General features: G+C 44.0%; 1 protein-coding gene across 2 annotated transcripts in view; it reads left to right on the top strand.

The window, feature by feature from the left end:
- LOC141073984 (uncharacterized) overlaps positions 1–11,507 on the top strand; it is a 31,784-nt gene extending 20,277 nt beyond the window's left edge. Inside the window, exon 8 of one of the 2 annotated variants that reach the window (XM_073561517.1) lies at positions 10,371–11,507. In XM_073561517.1, the coding sequence (XP_073417618.1) occupies positions 10,371–11,110 (740 nt within the window). In that variant the 3' untranslated portion in view covers positions 11,111–11,507. Of the gene's footprint in view, positions 1–10,355 lie in introns of both variants that reach the window. The other variant, XM_073561514.1, reaches the window with a different exon arrangement.
- The last annotated feature ends 8,084 nt before the right edge of the window (positions 11,508–19,591 follow it).

The following is a 19,591-nucleotide window of genomic DNA, read 5'->3' as shown; positions in this document are numbered from 1 at the left end:
TGGTTTCAAATCCCACCAACGCTGCAAACCAACAGTACTAACCACTGAGCCACTGTGCTGCCCAACATCTCCATATGGCAGTACATTATAAGATGAAGTAAGGGTGCAACATAATTACAATAAACAAGGACATAGTGTGTGCAATTTTACAACCTATACAATGCAGTGAGCACATTATTTATGGTGAGCAGTAAATGGTGTGACTGTAATCAGGTTGCGGGATTCAGTGACACAAGGGAGGCAGATCAAGGGTTAACAATTAAACAATTTCATTAACACACTAGAGAAACTCCTCGCAGGGACATAAACAGTTAAATGGTAAAGAGAAATTGCAATATAACAGCAGTCGTCCAATTATCAAACTTATCGTGTCCATATGTTCCTCCACCGCAGATGATCCTTTGGGGTTGTGGCACCGGCAACAGCCGTGACAGTATCCACATATGGGATCACACCGACGAAGGTCCAACTTCTGGTGGCAACGGGCGGTCTCCGGTTTTACCCGTTGAGCCCCTAGTCCATGAGCCTGTGCAGTTAAAACAAAGAGAGCCTCAGCAATTCTGGGGTTAAATGTGTTCTGATATGCACTGTCCGGCAGAAAGGACCGCAGCTTACTGTCCTGTACCAGGCCCTTGCTTCTCTGCACGTGCGTGGTCTTAACTGTCACTAGGCGCACAGCACTCACTGTCCCGCTAATGGTATCGGAAGATGTCAGCTGCAGTACGTCACAGCGCCGGCGCTCAGGGTGCAGAGCCCGCTGCTCACCCTCCTGCTCTCTCCCTGACGGCGGGAAAACCTCTTCCACTTTGCGCGCTTTCTGCTTAGCTTCCGGTTCACCCGGGCCCCCTCCTTCCGGGTCATGGGGCCTGTGCGGTCCCCTATTCCTTCCCCCGGGCAACATGGGACGCAGCCTCGACAGTTCCGGACACGGCTCAATACAGGTACCCGCAGCCCGGTCTTCCTCCTTACATGACCATAATGGTTGAATTCTTTTTATCCATGTCCGTTGTTTTATATAATGGTAAAAAATGCGTCTTGCAGAACTTTGTTTTCTATTCTAAATATTGATATATTATGACATCCAGACGAACCCCATAATACTCAGTTTTGCCACTTTGCTTTCTTTAATCAGTTGAGCAACAGATCACCTATTATTCTATCTTTTTTGTAGCAGCAGCCGAAGTACCGCAATTCTGACATTTTGTTTTTTCTTTCTCATTACGCCATTTTCCGACGGGTTACATTCATGTTATATTTTGATAGATCATTTTTGGAATATTTTTTATAAAACATTTTTTTCACTTTCCACTCCATTTGTTAGTACCCTTAGGGGACTTGAACCTCTGATCAACCGATCATTTGTGCGATATACAGCAATAGTTCAGTATTGCTGTATATAGCAAAAATCATGGTATCCTCTGAATGCCAGCATCAGGCTGACTTTCACAGGAGCACCGGCAAGATAAGCGTAGGCGTCTTCAGCAGACCCCTAGACATCAAGGTAACACATCGGCACCCGTGATTATGTTACGGGAGCTCTAATGGGGGCATGCTGTAAATTCCGCTTTCATAGATTGACAGGGTTTACCAGGTTAACAGCCATGGCTGCCTGCACCTGTTATAGGCAAATGATGGCTGATTATCACAGCAATCATCTGCTGGCGAAGATGCATGTTCGGCTTGTGAGCCTGCATCAAAGTCATGGAGCCGGCATATGTTTTACATGGTAAGTTATCAGTCGGTAAGCAGATAAACTCACTGATTCAAGTGAATGTGTGTGAAAAAGACAGAGCACTGTGTGCCGTCTGTGTGTCATCTGAGTGCTGCTCTGTTTACACTGAGCAGTTGATAGAAGTCTGAAAAACCTCTCGATTTTTTTTTTTTCCTGTGAGAGAAAACAACTAATGACCACATGGATTGCAGTCAAAAATATATTGGCCATGCATGGCCTTTTTAGTTTCGGGAGATACAAGAAAACTCATAAGGATTAAGCAAAATAACAATAAATTATGTTGTGAAGGAATAAAAGGAATCACGCTCATCAGGGTCCTTCACTTTGCACTTAAAGGTTTCAAGAAAAATAATAAAAAGGGGAAGGAGAAGGAAAGACAAAAGATGGAAAGTGGGAGGGAGGTAAGATGTAGAGGAGAGAATTGACTTTATTTGGTTTGTGAGCATTTCCTAGGCAAATGTCTCCTAAAACGACCCATCCCAGGTCTAGTTGCTGAGCGTAGAGGTAGTTATGAGGACCCTTTATCTGCTTCCTCACTTTTTAAACTCTGCTCGTTCTTTGATATTGATAGGATTGGTGCAGGTCACACTAATGATAGTAGGTAGACAGCATTACCTTCATGCTTAATGTGGGATGATTGCTGCATGAGAGATGATTGGTGGATGAAGGTCGATGACTGGTAGGATTTTGTCATTGATGATCGTCAGGGTTTGGTCTCGCTCTTGGAGCTGAATTTAGGTAGTCACCTAATGGAGCGTGCTGTACCATGTAGTCTGAAGTGTGTCATGAGATATCGCAATGACTAAGTTTGGGTCAGAGTCTTAAGCTGGAACTTGTGCCTCGGCTTCTGCTGCTGCCTGCTTCCTTGTCCATTGTGAGTTTTGCAAGGTAGGCTTCAAGATGTGCTTTTTTCTTCTTTATTTTCAACTCTTTTTCAGCGAAGGCAGCTCTCACTTTGGCGACTTCTGGCTTTGCCAAGGCGGTGTCAATTGCAGGACTGCTCGCAGACTTCCTTGAGATCCTCTAGCTGACATGTCTGTATGCAGCTTGACTTCTCTTTGATACAAGCCTATGTATGTGCTTCAACCACGTTCTATAGTAGTCGTTTTACTGTTCTGGCACCGTTACTCTGTTCAGGGAGATTGAGTTGACAGACAGCTAAACTCTTTCCTATAGATGCTTTGAGATAGACATACGGGGTCCTTTACAACTTTTATTGATAGGATCAGTGCAAAACTACAAGAAAAATGAAAGTACTCAGTACAAAGCATACAGTATATCTGAGGTACATAGCATTAGATATGGTACAGGAGACACACAACGTAACTATATCACGTAGCGGAGATACTTATAATGACAGAAGATAGACTATTCGATGAAGAACACAACACCTGCATCATACAGTATGGTGAGTGCTTACAAGGGGAACATAATAACTCACTGACTGTGTTGTGTTGAGATAAAAAAACCAAAAGGGCTGAAAATCCAGAGAGATAATCAGCATGTCAGCTTCCAAGGGACCAAGATGGCTGCTGAAGAAAGATTGGGTAAGGCTAATGCAGAGGCTGTTGGGAAACTATGGCAGCCTCAAGGAGAAAAGTTAGACTGCACAGTAACAATGGAGCAGAAATAAACAGGCTGCCATAAGAGAACATGTCAACAAATGACACTGTTGGAACAGTTATCACAAGACTCTACAATTCAATGATGTAACAAAGGCATAGGTAAAACTGGTTACACGCATTTCTCTGAAGGTATGATACTTGGCGCAGGTGGCGCCGCACTCTTTTTGCAGTTGACACATGGCTACAGTTCTTGTTATGTGTCCACTATTAGTGTTGCTCTCTGCTGTGTGGTTTGGGTGGGACTACTAGCTATTTTTGCTCCAGAAATCCTGCTGTCCACTGCCAATTATAATCTGACTTGCCTCTGTGTGTGTTATGATCCAGGCCGAGGTTTGTTTCTGGTTATTCTCTCCCAGGTCTCGTTGTGCAGGAGTTAACTTTTTCTGCCTCGTTTGGGTTCTGTGGGGCTATTTCAGTCTTCTGTGGCCTGCAGACCAATGTCAGTGATAGTTCATGCTCCCAGGCTAGAGCAGCTGACCCCGTGATACCGTGCTTTGTCCTCTGCCTGTTTACTCTAATCCCGTGACATCCCTTTCCTGCCACCCCGCTTGCCTTAGTGTTCATTCCCTGTGCTTGGACCTTTTGGTATGTGACACGGCTTGTCTTCTGACCTGTTTGACTGTCTCACTTCTCTGCTATCTTTGTTCCCATCTGGTTTTGACTTCTGGCTCATATTTGACTATGTGTAGTGGGACCTCTGGTACTTCGCTCCATCTCGGTTTCTGACTCGGCTCGTTTGACCTCTCTTTCACCACCAGGTGGTGCTTGTGATTCTGCTCAGTGGTGCTGCGCTGTGTGTGCAACCTCTCTTCCTTCACCAGCACTCCCTGGTGGAGATTAGTGATGGGCAGTCCGGCTCTTTTTGGTGATCCAGCTCTCACGGCTCCACTCATCAAAAAGAGACGGCTCTTTTTCGGCTCTTTTTGGAGTCTAAATGGATCCCTATTGTATATGTGTTCAGGCGTCCGAAACTTCGCCCACCTACCGCATAAACCCCTGCTGTGAACGACGGGAGTCGGCACCCCAGTGAGAGCCACTAAAATCCATGAATGGCTCTCACTGGGCGTAAAATCCTGGTGTTCAGCAGATGTAACTCCTCCCACCGGAACAAAACTCCGCCCACTAAGCAATCTAATTGGTTCCTAGCAAGTGGGCGGAGTTTTGTTCTGGTGGGAGGAGTTACATCTGCCGAACACCGGTATTTTACGCCCAGTGAGAGCCATTCAAGGATTTTAGTGGTTCTCACTGGGGTGCTGACTCCCGTCGTTCACAGCAGGGAGCCGGCTCTTTGTGTCGGATCGTTCGCGAACGACACATCACTACTGGAGGTTATGCTGTACTGCACTGCAGCACCATTACAGTGTAATTGTGCCTTGCTATTCTCCAAGTGGACAGTCCTGTTCTTTGACCTCGGTTAATTTTTTGATTATTCTTCTTTGATTTTGTCCGTACACTGACACTGACCTGGCCTTGGGTTCGCTCCTCCAAACAGCAGCACTTCCGAGTAAGAAATCTATTGGAACCTGTTTTAAGGCCAGATCCTTGTAGTGAGGTTAAAGGATGAAGGCAGGGGTTCCTCTTAAATCTCTGCTAGATGAAGTGACTTGTACCAAGTTTATCAGAGGTAGCCTTTTTGAGCCTGTGGCCTCTGACAGACATAACAGTATAGCTGGCTATATGTTTCACCTACATGCAGTCAAGGATAACATGCAAGACCAGGTCAAGATGGTCCACTATCTTGACGTTTGGTTTCAGCATAATGAAATCGGATAGGCCCAAGCCTTTGCAGCACTTTTCCTTAATTTTTTTTTCTGAAGTCAAGGTTGACTTAAATGACCAATTTTCAGGTGACCGTAGGAATTCTCTTTTTTTTAGGGAAAGTTGTTGCCTGCATTTGAGGCTCCGCTCACATTTGTCTCATTCTGAAAGCCAGCTTGTTGGAGTTATAATTTCCCTCCTGCAGTGTGACCCCCCCTTATTTTGCACTTTTTCTCTTTTCCCTGGCTCTCCAGAACTCTCCACAGTTGACTCCTATTTTGTAAAATTAGTGCTCCAGTTCAACGGCCCTAACCATGTAGCTTTGGCAAAAAAAGTAAATAGCCTGCCCTCCTTCAGTGGAAAAGTACCGCTGAGGATTACTTTGAAAAGTTTTGGCAAGGAACCATAGACTCACAGTAGAATGACCAGGCCCTACGCCGTCAATTTTGTACTGGACATTCAGACCAAATAAAGGATAAGTTAGTTCAGTTCCCACTCCCTAAACCTCCTCTTGACTCTGCCATGTCCCTGGCAATCTGACTCTATAGCCTTGACAACACCAGCTACACCCAGAACAACATGAAACAAACAACAGCAACCTTGGTATATGCTGCAAACACATTTTCAACAGTAGTGATTAAGGTGTGCCGAACATCAGTTGAGAAAATCACTTTCAGCAGAAGACTTCATTCACTATAAGTTCATACTCAAAATTTATAACTCTCCTTTCCCAAACAAGCATACTATCCAACAATCCAAAACAACGATTCAAAACTTTCCACTCCCTCCTGAGCCTAAAAGTACAGGGCCCCACCACCAACTTCAGTACTGTTGATCTGATCACTTATTTCCAAGAAAAAAATCAACCATATCCGTCAAGACATTTTCACAGAATCCCCTCTGAGCTTGTATCCCCTACCATGCCGCACCCCAAGTTCACTTTCCACCAGAATTTACTAAGCTCTTCACTTCTTTTCACCCTAGAATCTGCACCAAAGGCCCTATTCCCTCACATTTGCTTTAGTCTTTCTCCCCAACTATCACTACCTACCTAACTAAAATATTTAACCTCTCTCTTTCTTAAGGGATTCTTTCCTTCCTCATTCAAACAATCATAACCCCTTTACTTGAAAAAAAACATCTCTCCACCAGAACTGCACTGCTAATTACAGACCGGTCTCTAATCTCCTCTTAATCTTTAAACTCCTGGAATGCTTGGCACATTCTAGTCTAATCTACTATCTCTCATATAATAATAATATAATAATAATACATTTTATTTCTATAACGCCGACATATTCCGCAGCACTTTACATTTCAGAGGGGACTTCTACAGACGATAGACATTACAGCATAACAATAATCACATAGATCATAGATCTTTGATCTGATGTTGAAATTGCCTTGACTGGTTCAACCATACCTCCCAAGCAGCATGCTCTGTTTTGGCGTCATATTTGACACAGAACTTTCCTTTATTCCCTATATCCAATCACTCGCTCATGTCACCTCCACCTACAAAACATCTCCAGAATCCGGCCTTTTCTCACCTTTGAAACTGCAAAATCTTTTACTGTCGCTCTTATTCATTTTCGATTGGACTACTGCAACTCTCCACTGATCGGCTTACCAAACTTTCTGCTCTCTTACTATACATGCGGTCTTTCCAAAACTCTGTCTGATGAACAAATGCACTACTAGCCGGATGCAGCAGGCCTCCACTAATAAAAGCAAGGGGCAGCACAGGTGCAAGCTACTAATAAAAATAGCCACCCCACACCTACCAGATTTTGGAGGGGTTGACTGCCTAGTAGAAAACAATGCACACTAATAAGGCCTGCATAAGACGCTGTTCACACAGATAAGTATGATGCAATGCAATGTGTCTGGTTCAAAGCCTATTAATGACGCCCATAGTTTTATCAGGTGGGCTATCCAGCACTATAATATGCACCATATAGTGACAGACGCCCTATTAAACCAAGCCAGCAGAAAGAGGCCTAGCTGCATCCTGCAAAGCGATATTAATAAATAGTGCAAAAAATAATGCAGAAATGATAAATACCGTATATACTCGAGTATAAGCCGACCCAAGTATAATCAGAGGCTCCTAATTTTGCCACGGAAAACTGGGTAAGCTTATTGATTTGAGTATAAGCCGGGTATGCATTGTCCCCTCATCCCTGTCCTGCTCTGTGTGGCTTTCCCCCTCCCAGTATGCATGGCTCGGCTCCCCCATCCCATCCTTCTATTTATGGCTCAGCTCCCTGTCCTCCTCAGTGCTACCTCGTCCTCCTCTGTGCTCCCCCATCCTCCTCTGTGCTCTCCCCATCCTCCTCTGTGCTCCCCCCTCCTCTGTGCTTCCTCGTGCTCCCCCATCCTGCTCTGTGCTCTCCCGTGCTTTCCCTGTCATTCTCCATGCTTCCCCCATCCTCCTCCATGCTTCCCCCGTGCTTCACCCATCCTCCCCCGTGCTTCCCCCATCCACCCCGTGCTTCCCCATCCTCCTCTGTGCTTCCCCTGTCCTGCTCCGTGCTCCCGTGCATCCTCCATCCTGCTCCGTGCTCCCCTGTCCTCCCCACACTTCCCCCGTCCTGCTCTGTGCTCCCCCGTGCTTCCCCTTTGCTCCTCCATCCTCCCCTGTGCTTCCCCGTCCTGCTCCGTGCTTCCCCCATCCTCCCCGTGCTTCCTCCAACCTGCTCCGTGCTTCCCCCATCCTGCTCCATGCCCCCCCATCATACTCACCCTCCTGTGCCATCACTGAACGTCCCTGCATCCTTCGTTGTCCTGGTGCGGCAGCTTCTTCCTGTGTTGAGTGGTCACATGGTACAGCTCATTAAGGTCATAAATATGGACACCACGCCTATGGGAGTGGAGTTGCTTCCATATTCATGACCTTAATGAGCAGTACCATGTGACCGCTCAACACAGGAAGAAGCTGCCAGCCCTGGGACAACGGAGGATGCAGGGGACGTTCAGCGATGGCACAGGAGGGTGAGTATGATGTCTCAGCCACCAGCTCCTGCCGCCGCTCCCCCTCCCACGCTGGTTTCGGCACAATGACTTGTGTATAAGCTGAGGGGGCATTTTCAGCACAAAAATGTGCTGAAAATCTTCACTTATACACGAATATATACGGTACATTAAATGAGGTCTTGGTTAATATTTTGGCCAAAATAGATAAGCTCGCAACCTACGTCACAGGTCCTCATACTTGGGAGTCCTAACACTAATATCAAAAACTGCTAACATAAAAAAATTCAAAAAATCACACACCATACAGATGTGGCCTTTCCAACACCCTGTCTGATGAATAAATGCATTACCAGCAGGATACAGTAGGCCTCCACTAATAAAAGCAAGGGGCATGCACAGGTGCAAGCTACTGATAAAAACAGCCACCCCACACCTACCAGATTATGGAGGGGTTGGCTGCCTAGTAAAAAACAATGCACACTAATAAGGCTTGCATAGGACACTGTTCACTTTCTGCTCTCCAATTCTTCCTGAATGCAGCAGCCAGGGTTGTATTTCTGTCCAACAGCTACATCGATGCCTCCAACTTATGCTACTAATTGCATTGCTTATCCTTCCACTGCAGAGTACAATATAAACTTATTTCTTTCTCCCACAAAGCTCTCCACAGCTCGGCACCATAATACATCTCCTCCCTCTGTGTATCACGCTTCCTGTGCTTTCCATTCTGCAACTGACCTAGGACTCACATCCTCCAAAATCTAAATCTCCCACTTATATCTCCAAAACTCCTCTTGTGTTGATTTTCTGGAATGTACTACCCCAGATCAACCAATAAATATCTAGCTCCCCCATTTGTAAGCATGCTTGAAAAACACATTTCATATAACCTCATTCCACTCATATAACTTTTCAATGTTCACCCTTTCTAAAAATTTCCTCAGAATCTGGGTCCATCTACTCATGAGAGAGAGTTAGTTTTTTGCTGCTTCCCAAACGGCGTTTGGGGCTAAAATGCAGAAGATTTAGTTGGTTCTAATACTTCGTACCTGTATTATTCTGTGTGCATGTAGAAGATTTAGTTGGTTCTAATACTTTGTACCTGTATTATTCTGTGTGTATGTTGAAGATTTAGTTGGGTCTAATACTTTGTATCTGTATTATTCTGTGTGTATGTTGAAGATTTAGTTGGGTCTAATACTTTGTATCTGTATTATTCTGTGTGTATGTAGAAGATTTAGTTGGGTCTAATACTTTGTATCTGTATTATTCTGTGTGTATGTAGAAGATTTAGTTGGGTCTAATACTTTGTATCTGTATTATTCTGTGTGTATGTATATGTTTGTGTGTGTATATATACAGGGTGTAATTATAAATATATATCATCTTATTTTTTACATTTGGGGCATGGTATTTGAGGGTGTGGCAAATTTACATAGTAAGTTGGTAACCCTGAATTAACTCTCTGTGTTTGTTTTCTGTTGTATGGTCTGGGTGGGGCTGCAAGCAATTTAAGCTCCTAAAATTCTGCTGTCCACTTCCAGTTAAGAGCTGACTTGCTTCTGTAAAACTGGTGTGGCTTGCTACTTTCCCAGTAAATGTTTCTGTTGTTTTACCTTAGCTCACTTTTTTTTACTATTCTTTTTTACAAATTTGGCATTACATTGACCTCCTGGATCTCACCTGACTACCTGACCACTCTCTTGCTTCTGGTACACTTCTCTGGATAGCATCTCTTCCAAGGAAGCATTCAAGTTGACCCAATTGTAAGACCAGATCCCTGTACAGGGTTTAAGAGATGAAAGTCTTAGTTCCTCCCGATTGTTCCAGTCGTGGTGGCTTTCAATAAGTCTGCAGCCTCTGACAGACATAACAATGTGTACATGACCAGTCCTGCTCCTGCAATGTTATTTTCCCCATTCTAGGGTGCTTGTATCTGTCAGAGAGTACATGATATGGAATCACCTAATTAAAATTATTAGAGGTCTCTTTATGAGTCTCTTCTGAAAATGTAATTGGAAATGATTGGTGACAAACACAGTGAAACATGAACCTACAGAGAAGATTGCTACAATAGAGAAGAGAAAATTTGAAAGCTCATAATCTGGTGGCCTAACACCATAAACTATGAGCCTCTCTTTGTGCTCTACTGCCTTAGTGTTTCAGTAATTGGATTTTATTACAGTTTTTATGGAAATTATATAAAGTATATAAAAAATAAATATTAATTAAAATGCAGTGTTATATAAAAATAATAAAATCAGTTTTATTCTTGGCAGATGACTTTACCAGGAGCTCCGAGGGACATGTGCTATTCTCAGATTTTGCAGCTGATAATCGTAGTAACACACCAGAACCTGTAATTTTTGCAGATACACCTCAAGCTCTTCTCCAAAAAAATCTGCCATTTGATCCTTTTGAAAAGGTTCTCACTTCTGCTTCATCAAAGACAAATATGCAAAATGAAAGTCAGAAAAGTACTGTGGAAAATGAAATAGCTTACAGAGGGAAGAAATCAGTGAAATGTTCAGAATGTGGAAAATATTTCAGTAGTAAATCAAGTCTTGTTATGCATCAGAGAATTCACACAGGGGAGAATCCATTTTTCTGTTCAGAATGTGGAAAATGTTTTAACCAGAAAGCAAATTTTATTAGACATCAATTAACTCACTCAGGAGAGAAGCCATTTTCATGTTCAGAATGTGGGAAAAATTTCATTAGTAAAGCAAGACTTGTTGGACATCAGTTAACTCACGCAGGGCAGAAACCATTTCCATGTTCAGAATGTGGGAAAAGCTATAGGGATAAATCAGAACTTGCTGTCCATCAGAGAACTCACACAGGGGAGAAGCCATTTTCATGTTCAATTTGTGGAAGCTGTTTTATTCGGAAATCAAATCTTGTCATACATCAGAAAAGTCACACAGGGGAGAAAAAATTTTCATGTTCAAATTGTGGGAAAGGTTTTAATCGGAAAACACATTTTGACAGCCATCAGAAAACTCACATGGCGAAGTAGCCATTTTATTTTTTTAATTGTCTTATTGACAACATGTAATAGAAAAACATATAAGTTATAGTAAAGTCAGTCATCTACAAAAGAAAGGGGAAGCAATTTATTGCACTAAATAATTTTTTTTTTTTTGAATCAGATACATTTTTATTAACAAAATTCAAACAGAGAACAAAGTCCTGACATTGAAATGCCCAACAAGGTCACATATTTTCAATTACAGCGCATCCCTTCCCTCCCCCTTTATAGAAAAACAGCAAGACATACTCAGAAGTACGTCCTCCTTTTGGGATTATCGACTCTCCATCCACAGTGTCCACAATGAGTTGAAAATTTTTTCCGTTTTTCTTTTGTCATAAATACCTTTTTTCATATTTACAATAAAGTCTGATTGTCTAATAAATTCTTGTATCGTCGGCGGTTCTTCATTTATCCAGTGCCTGGCTATTAATTTACATGCAATGTATAACAATCTAGCAATCGCCAATTTGAACTGATTTTTGTCATGATCTCAGTGTGGGTTTGACTCGCACATGTAGGGTTAATGTCTGGAACCAGTGCTGATGACTGGCATTTCTGGGGTTAAAGGTTGTGATCCTTGTTGTGAGTTCATTTTTCCCTTCACCATTGAGGTCTGATGAACTCCCTCCTCTAGTGAAGGAAGGTAGTGAGACTGATTACCAAACACCTGGGCAGCTAGATGATGACTGGGTGGCTGGAATTGAGGACTGGATATAAGGCTGCCGACGCCCTTCTTCCTGGCTGGTGATTTTCCTGCTGGATTCTTGGAGACCAGTCTGATTCCTGCATCTCAAAGCTAAGTTTTTCTGCTCTGCTTTGTACTCCAGTTTTGTTTTTGTTTTGCCTTGTTTTTTGGGAGTTCTGCCATCCCCGGCCGGGGGTGAGCTGAATTCCATTTTTGTCTCTGATCTGTTGATATTTTGCTCTGTCTTCAGAATATACCAGAGTGATGATATAGTCTTTTGAAGACTAGCGACTTCAGGGCCTGTTTTTCCTATCAGTCGGTTTGCTCATTTTGATATGGTTTTTGCGGATGGCAGACAGCAGCTTTCCTATCCTGTCCTATGTAGTTAGCTTGGGCCCCATCATTTGCTCAACCTATCTTTCTATCTGTGTGCCTATTGCTTTGGGGTCTGCTCTGGGGCAGTTTAGTTTTTCCCCTTTCTGTCTTTAGGCTATATAGTTCTCCGGCTGTGATCGAGGGGTCTAGGGCACTGTAGGAACCCCCCACGGCTACTGCTAGTTGTTGTGGATAGGTTCAGGGGTCTGCAATCCGATAGCTGCCAACCTCTCTGGTTTTTCTGGACTTAGCTGGTATTTTGTTTTTTCCTCCTTCGGTGACTCATCATAACAGAATCACCAGCCATACCGCAGATCCTAGGGTACTCAATAGCAGGAGAGAATTGTAAAAAAAAAAGTGTCAGAATTTTTTTTTTGTGTGCATATTTTTTCCTCTATATCTCTGAGGCCGTAGGGGGAATTTTTCTCTCAATGGAGATGAAGCAATTGTCTGATCGTGTGGAGCAGCTCGCTGCTGAAGTGCGGGGAATTTCCGCCTATCTTGCTCATTCACATGCTGCTGAACCAAAGATTCCTTCTCCTGATGTATTTTTGGGGGATCGGTCTAAATTCTTGAATTTCAAGAATAATTGTAAATTATTTTTTGCCTTGAAGCCTAACTCGTCGGGGAACTCCGCGCAGCAGGTTAAAATTGTCATCTCTTTGCTGCGCGGCGATCCCCAGGATTGGGTGTTTTCTTTGAAACCTGATGATCCTATGCTGAATAATGTGAACGCATTTTTTCAAGCCTTGGGGTTGTTGTATGATGAACCTAATGCTATTGATCAGGCTGAAAAGACCCTGTTGGCATTAAGCCAGGGTCGGGATTCGGCAGAGTTGTACTGTCAAAAATTCCGAAAGTGGGCGGTCCTTACTACCTGGAATGATGGTGCCTTGGCAGCCCTCTTTCGGAAGGGTTTGTCAGAAACTGTAAAAGATACTATGGTGGGATTTCCTGTTCCCTCTGGTCTTGACAAATCTGTCATTAGCCATTCAGGTGGATCGGCGTTTACGTGAACGCAAAACTACACGAGAGATGTTACCACCTATTGAACAAATGTCTGAACCTATGCAATGTGATAGAGTTTTGTCTAGGGCGCAATGTCAGGAGTTCAGAAGGCGTAATAAGCTGTGTTTTTTTTGTGGAGATGCCTCGCATATTATTTCTGTCTGCCCTAAACGAGAGAAACGTTGTGCACACACGTTTTCTGTGGGTGGTGTTCATCCTAAGTTTCTTCTGGCAATTACTCTGATCTGCTCCCTGTCCACATTTTCTGCCAAGGCTTTTGTGGATTCAGGAGCAGCTCTGAACCTGATGGACTTGAATTTTGCTAAACGTTGTGGATTTCCTATGACACCTCTGCGGACGCCTATCCCTTTGAGGGGTATTGATGCTACTCCTTTGGCGAAGAATAAACCTCAGTTTTGGACCCAGGTGGTAATGCGGGTCGCCCCAGACCATCAAGAAAATTGCAGATTTTTGGTGTTGCATAATTTGCATGATACCATTGTTCTGGGGTTTCCCTGGTTGCAAATCCATAATCCAGTTCTGGATTGGAAATCTTTGTCTGTGGTGAGTTGGGGTTGTCGGTGTGCCCTTAGTGATGCTCCTGTTTTCTCCACCTCTCCCCAGTCACATGATGTTCCTGACTATTTGGCTGACTTTTATGATGTATTTAGTGAGAATGAGTCTGCGTCTTTGCCTCCTCATAGGAGTTATGACTGTGCTATTGAGCTGAACCCGGGGTGTAAATTCCCCAAGGCTCGGCTTTTCAATTTATCTGTACTCGAGCATGAGGCTATGCGATCCTATATTAAGGAGGCATTGGAGAAGGGTCATATTAGACCATCCTCTTCACCCTTAGGTGCTGTTGTTTTTTTTGTGGCTAAAAAGGATGGTTCATTAAGGCCTTGTATTGACTATCGTGCCCTCAACAAAATTACTGTTAAATATCAGTGTCCGTTACCCCTGATTTCTGATCTATTCTCCAGAGTTAAAGGTGCTTGCTGGTTTACCAAGCTTGACCTCAGGGGGGCGTATAATCTTATTCGCATTAAGCATGGGGATGAATGGAAGACGGCGTTTAATACTCCGGAGGGACATTTTGAGTACCTGGTGATGCCTTTTGGGCTCACTAATGCCCCTTCTGTCTTCCAGTGCTTCATGAACGATATATTCCGAGACTTTGTGGATACATTTTTGATTATCTATCTGGATGATATTTTGATCTTCTCCAAGAATTGGGACTCTCATGTGGAACATGTTCGGACTGTGTTCCGGACTTTGAGGGAGAATTCCCTGTATGTCAAGGGATCGAAATGCCTTTTTGGGGTACAGAGGATTTCATTTTTGGGATTTATTTTGTCTCCGTCAACTATTGAAATGGACCCGGCCAAGGTACAGGCCATTTATGATTGGGTTCAGCCCACTTCTTTGAAGGCCCTCCAGAAGTTTTTGGGTTTTGCTAATTTTTATCGGAAATTTATAGCTAATTTTTCTGGTATTGCCAAGCCATTGACGGATTTGACTAGGAAGGGTGCTGATGTGCTGAATTGGTCTCCGGAGGCTGTTTCTTCCTTTCAGGAGCTGAAGCGAAGCGAAGAGGGCCTTGGAAAGGAATGTCTTGCCCGAGTTTATGCACTTGAGCGAGGCCTTTCATGCCAGCCTCAAGTCGCTGTCCGACAGAGTGGAAGGCGGTTTTTCACTCATGGAACGTGGTTTTAACCACATGGAAAACCGCTTCCACTCTGTCGACCAGCACTTCGAGCGTCTGGAGGCCGACCTCAACAGACCAGCGCACCATTTTTTTAGTAAAATTGAAAAGGGCATGGCAGAACACCTTAGTCCTGAGCAACAGCTGAGTGTGTTGCAGGCCTGCAACACTGCTTACTTGCAGGCTATGCAGCAGAATCGGTATGTGCAGCAGTCAGTAGTGGCATTTCCAACAGTGCCACCGCTGACTCGCTACACCTCCCTACCGACTTCTGCTGCATACCACTGCACGGCGACCTGCATTCCAAGCCAAGCCGGACACCACTACACCACCCCAAGTCCAAGTGCTGCTGGACACTCCTCCACCACCACCACTATGGCAAGCGCTGCTCCTGTATGGAGCACCACCACTGCCACTGCACCACCTGCTTGGAGCACCGCCACCACAGAACATGCTTGCGCCACAGACACCTATTCTTATGTTCAGAGCACCGCCACTATTTCTCCGTCTAGGAGCACCGCCACCACCACTCAACATTATCAAAGGAGCACCGCCACTACTCCTCATCAGAGGAGCACTGCCACTACTCCTCATCAAAGGAGCACCACCACTACTCCTCATCAAAGGAGCACCGCCACCACTCCTCATCAAAGGAGCACCGCCACCACTTCTCATCCAAAGAGCACAGCCACTAATTCTCCTCTTAGGAGTCCCGCCAGAACTTCTCCTGCTCTGATCACCGACACGCATCCTCCTTCTAGGAGCACCGACACGACTTTGTCTCCAAGAATCACCGCCACTTCATTGAGCACCGACATGAGTTTGTCTCCTCGTATCACCTCCACCGCCGCCACTTCTAGGAGCACCGACACAACTTTGTCTCCTTCTAGGAGCACCGCCACTGCCACTTCTAGGAGCACCGCCACCACAGAGCATCAGAGGGGCGACCAACATTCCCTCTTTTTCAGGTCAACGCCACGGTCCACCAGCTCAAGGAGGTCGAGCAATGTAAGGCGGTCACACGGTGGAAGTCGGTCCAGTCAGGATACTCCTGCGCCAAAAAAAAAAAAAAAGACTTTGTTTGTCCATCCACCCTCTCCTCCTAATGTGTCTCAAATTGCCTCCATGTCCATTCCAGAGTTCCCTTCCCCCAGTACTTTCATCGCCCCTTCTCCTAGAACCCCTTCCTCAACTTCCAGCCGTTCCTTGTCTCTCCACACCCCCAAAGTATCCCAATCTTCCCCCAAACGTCATTCATAATAAAATCTTTTCTTTTTTTTTTTTTGGAAAAATAAATGTGCAATTCTGCTTTCAAAAAATTTGGTTTGATTACTGTGTCAATCGCCGAATAGATACACTGCGCCGTACACTTAGCGTTTTTGACACCAGATATCTCTATTACTGAGACATGTTTCTTGTGTAAGTCTTGGACATATGTGTTGTCAAAAAAACAAATCTATATGACTTGTATTTTCCACACCATTCTCTACATTCTTCTAATATTGCACAGACTGGATCGAGCAGGGTTCCCCAACTCCAGTCCTCAAGGTCCACCAACAGATTATGTTGTAAGGATTTCCGTTTTTTTTTGGCTCATGTGAAGCAGTTATCACCGGAGCAATGGAATTCCTTACAACATTATCTGTTGGTGACCCTTGAGGACTGGAGGACAAATCATGTTTTAAGGAATTACATTACTCCGGTGATAAATGCTTCACCTGAGGCAAAAAAAAGGGAAATTCTTAAAACATGATCTGTTGGTGAACCTTGAGGACTAGATTTTGGAAACCCTGGCATAGAGGATGGTGTTGAGTGCAAGGCATATCTATTGTTACCTTGCCTATTTTTTTTTTTTTTTACCATCATCATTTAACTATTTTTGAGACAAGGCGAGGGGATTGTAGATATACCTAGTAATTAACAACATGCTCTATTAAGTGTGTGGAATAAACTGATGACCTGATGCTGAAAATAAATGCTAAATTTACTTCACCAATACTCTGGCCTTGTATCATCACTATCACACCTGGGCAGGTGAATACACATGAATTTTAACCTGCAGCGTTGCTTCAGTCTCCATATATTTGAAGCAGACTTTAGCTATGCTTCAGTTTAAGTCATATGTGTATTCTCCTGCCCATGTGTGATAACTTTGTGAAGTCATTATGCATTAGTTTGTGCATCCTCACTTCAGCATGACACCAGGTCTGGGTATGGTAGAAGTTGTATAAACTCTATTAAGTCTCCAGTGTGCGTTCAAACTCAAGCCACAGTGGTGATCCTACAAATAATATTTATAGTCACATGTTTTGGTGTAATAAAAAGTAAAGGATGCCAGTGCTTCCACAAATCATTTTTTTTTAAATTGGCACATGTGACAAAAATATTAGTTGTATTATCTCCACCGTCGCTGCTAGTTGAACACACACTGTCAAAATGATAAAGGTCATACAACTTGTGTGTGTGTATGTATAGACACCTGGTCAGGAGTACTAGTAAATTTATGATGCACAAAACACAGCATCATAATTTCACTGGTACACCTGGCGAGTTGATAAAAGTATTGGGAGTGTAAAAAGACACAATACACTCAGTACAGGTATCAAAACATTGTTTACTAACACAACAACAAGAAATTTTTTTACACCATTTGCTCTTGCCACGTCTGAGATGAAGTAGGCCGCAAATTGGTCCCTCATTTGGCCAACTTCAACCGATGACCTGAGAGGGTGCTGAGTAAATTCAGGCAATGGGTTAGGAGCAACAGCATCAAGATCTAAGTTCGGATGCTCTCTAGCCATGACAAAATTATGTAGAACCACACAGGCCTTCACCACCTCATCCACTGTTTCCAGTTTTAGATTTATGGCTGTGGCGAGAATGCGCCATCTGGATACAAGAATACCAAAGGCACACTTAACAGTTCTTCTGGCCCTGGTCAGTCTGTAATTAAAACTTCTTTAGGTGTGGTCCAAGTCCCGGCTGGAGTAGGGCTTGAGCATGTTTTGGCACATCTGGAATGCCTCATCCCCAACCATTACAAAGGGCTGTGGCGGACCTTCAGTGTTGGGAAGAGGCCGTGGCATGGGAAAATTAAATTGGTTGCCATACAATCTACGGCCCATGTCAGAGTTCTTAAAGGCCTGGGAGTCATTTCCACGGCCAAATCCCCCAATGTCCACTGCTACAAACATACAGTCTGCATCAGAAAATGCCATGAGTACTGTAGAAAAGTACTTTATATAGTTGTAGTACTCCGATCCAGTTCTTTTTGGCTTGATAATCCGGATGTGTTTCCCGTCCACCGCTCCCAAACAGTTGGGGAAATTGCAGACTGTCCAGAATTTTTCGGCAATTTCCAACCACTTTTCTGCGGTGGACAGGGGCATGAATTCTGGACAGAGAACATTCCACAAAGCCCGGCAGGTGTCCGCTACAATTCCAGACAACGTGGATATTCCAAAACGGTACTGGAAGTGGAGTGAAGAGCGGGTCTCTCCAGTTGCCAGGAATCTGGGAAACAGAGAAAAAAACAACAATTATTACTTCTGTATATGGATTTTTAAAACACCAACAATAAAATAAAAAAAAGTTAATAAAAATACATCTGCAGCCTTTTGTTCACTGCATGCCTTAAAAAAACACAGCTTTTTGTTAAATACATGGCAGAACTATAATTCTGCCAGATTTGTAATAGTACATGTCACACCAAAGAAAATTCTGCAGGCATTGGTTTTGCAATACTACATACCGTAATGTAACCAGGAGCCGTTCCTCATGAGTAATCGCACAACGGAGCTGCGTGTCCTGTCTCCGGATGGCTTCTTGGACCCGACCAAGCAAATCGTTAAAGCTTTGTTGGGACATCCGGGTATAATCTGTAAATTTCTCCGGATTTGCCTGTAGCTCACTGTAGAGGGTGTGGTACGCTCCACGGCTCTCCCGGAGTTCAATAATCGGATGTATCCACAAACGCCGCCGCTGCTGTCTTCGCTGTCTCTCTCTCTCCCTTTGTTGATGGCAAGCAACTGCATAAGCCTGAGCCATCCTGATGTCCAGATCCAAGTCAAAGTAAAAACTCTTCCAGTGCAGATCCATGTTTCACAAGGAGAATGCAAGCAAATGTGAAGAATTCAGCTGTAAACAGGGTCTATATAAAGAATTTCCATAACACACGCCCACTGCTGTCCCATTGGTGGAGTGTGTTGCAAGAATTTTTCAAGGATTTTCCTGTGAAATGTGACACCATTGCACATAAAAAATGCAAACGCATGAAAAAAACGCTTACAAACGCATAAAAACGCTGCAATTTTTTGTCGTAATGCGCACAATAATGCTAAAAAAACGCGTTTACAAGTGTTTGCACGCGCTTTTGACATGCGTTTCATGTGCACTCGATACGCTGCGCAAAAAGGTGCAAGTGTGAAAGTAGCCTTAGACCCTCCTCTTTGCCCATAGCGGTGTGGTTCTTCTTTGTTGAGAAGAAAGATGGGGGCTTGCGCTGCTGTTGCTGAGAAATTAGGCTGCAGCACCGCTCTCCCAGAGAGAGGATTCCCTGTCAGAGCACTGAGACTGAAATACGAGCCATAGTAAGAGCTGTATGTGAGTATGGGGACTCGGGAGCCTGCATAACCAGATGAGACTTCCCCCTGACAATGCAGAGACAGTGACCCAAGCGCGCAGCCTCGGTCAG

Source organism: Dendrobates tinctorius, unplaced genomic scaffold, assembly GCF_039654945.1.
Source record: "Dendrobates tinctorius isolate UK_male_01 unplaced genomic scaffold, ASM3965494v1 ptg000014l, whole genome shotgun sequence".
NCBI lineage: Eukaryota > Metazoa > Chordata > Amphibia > Anura > Dendrobatidae > Dendrobates > Dendrobates tinctorius.
The sequence above is the reverse complement of the archived record's forward strand: the minus strand, read 5'-3'. Positions and strand labels throughout refer to the sequence as shown.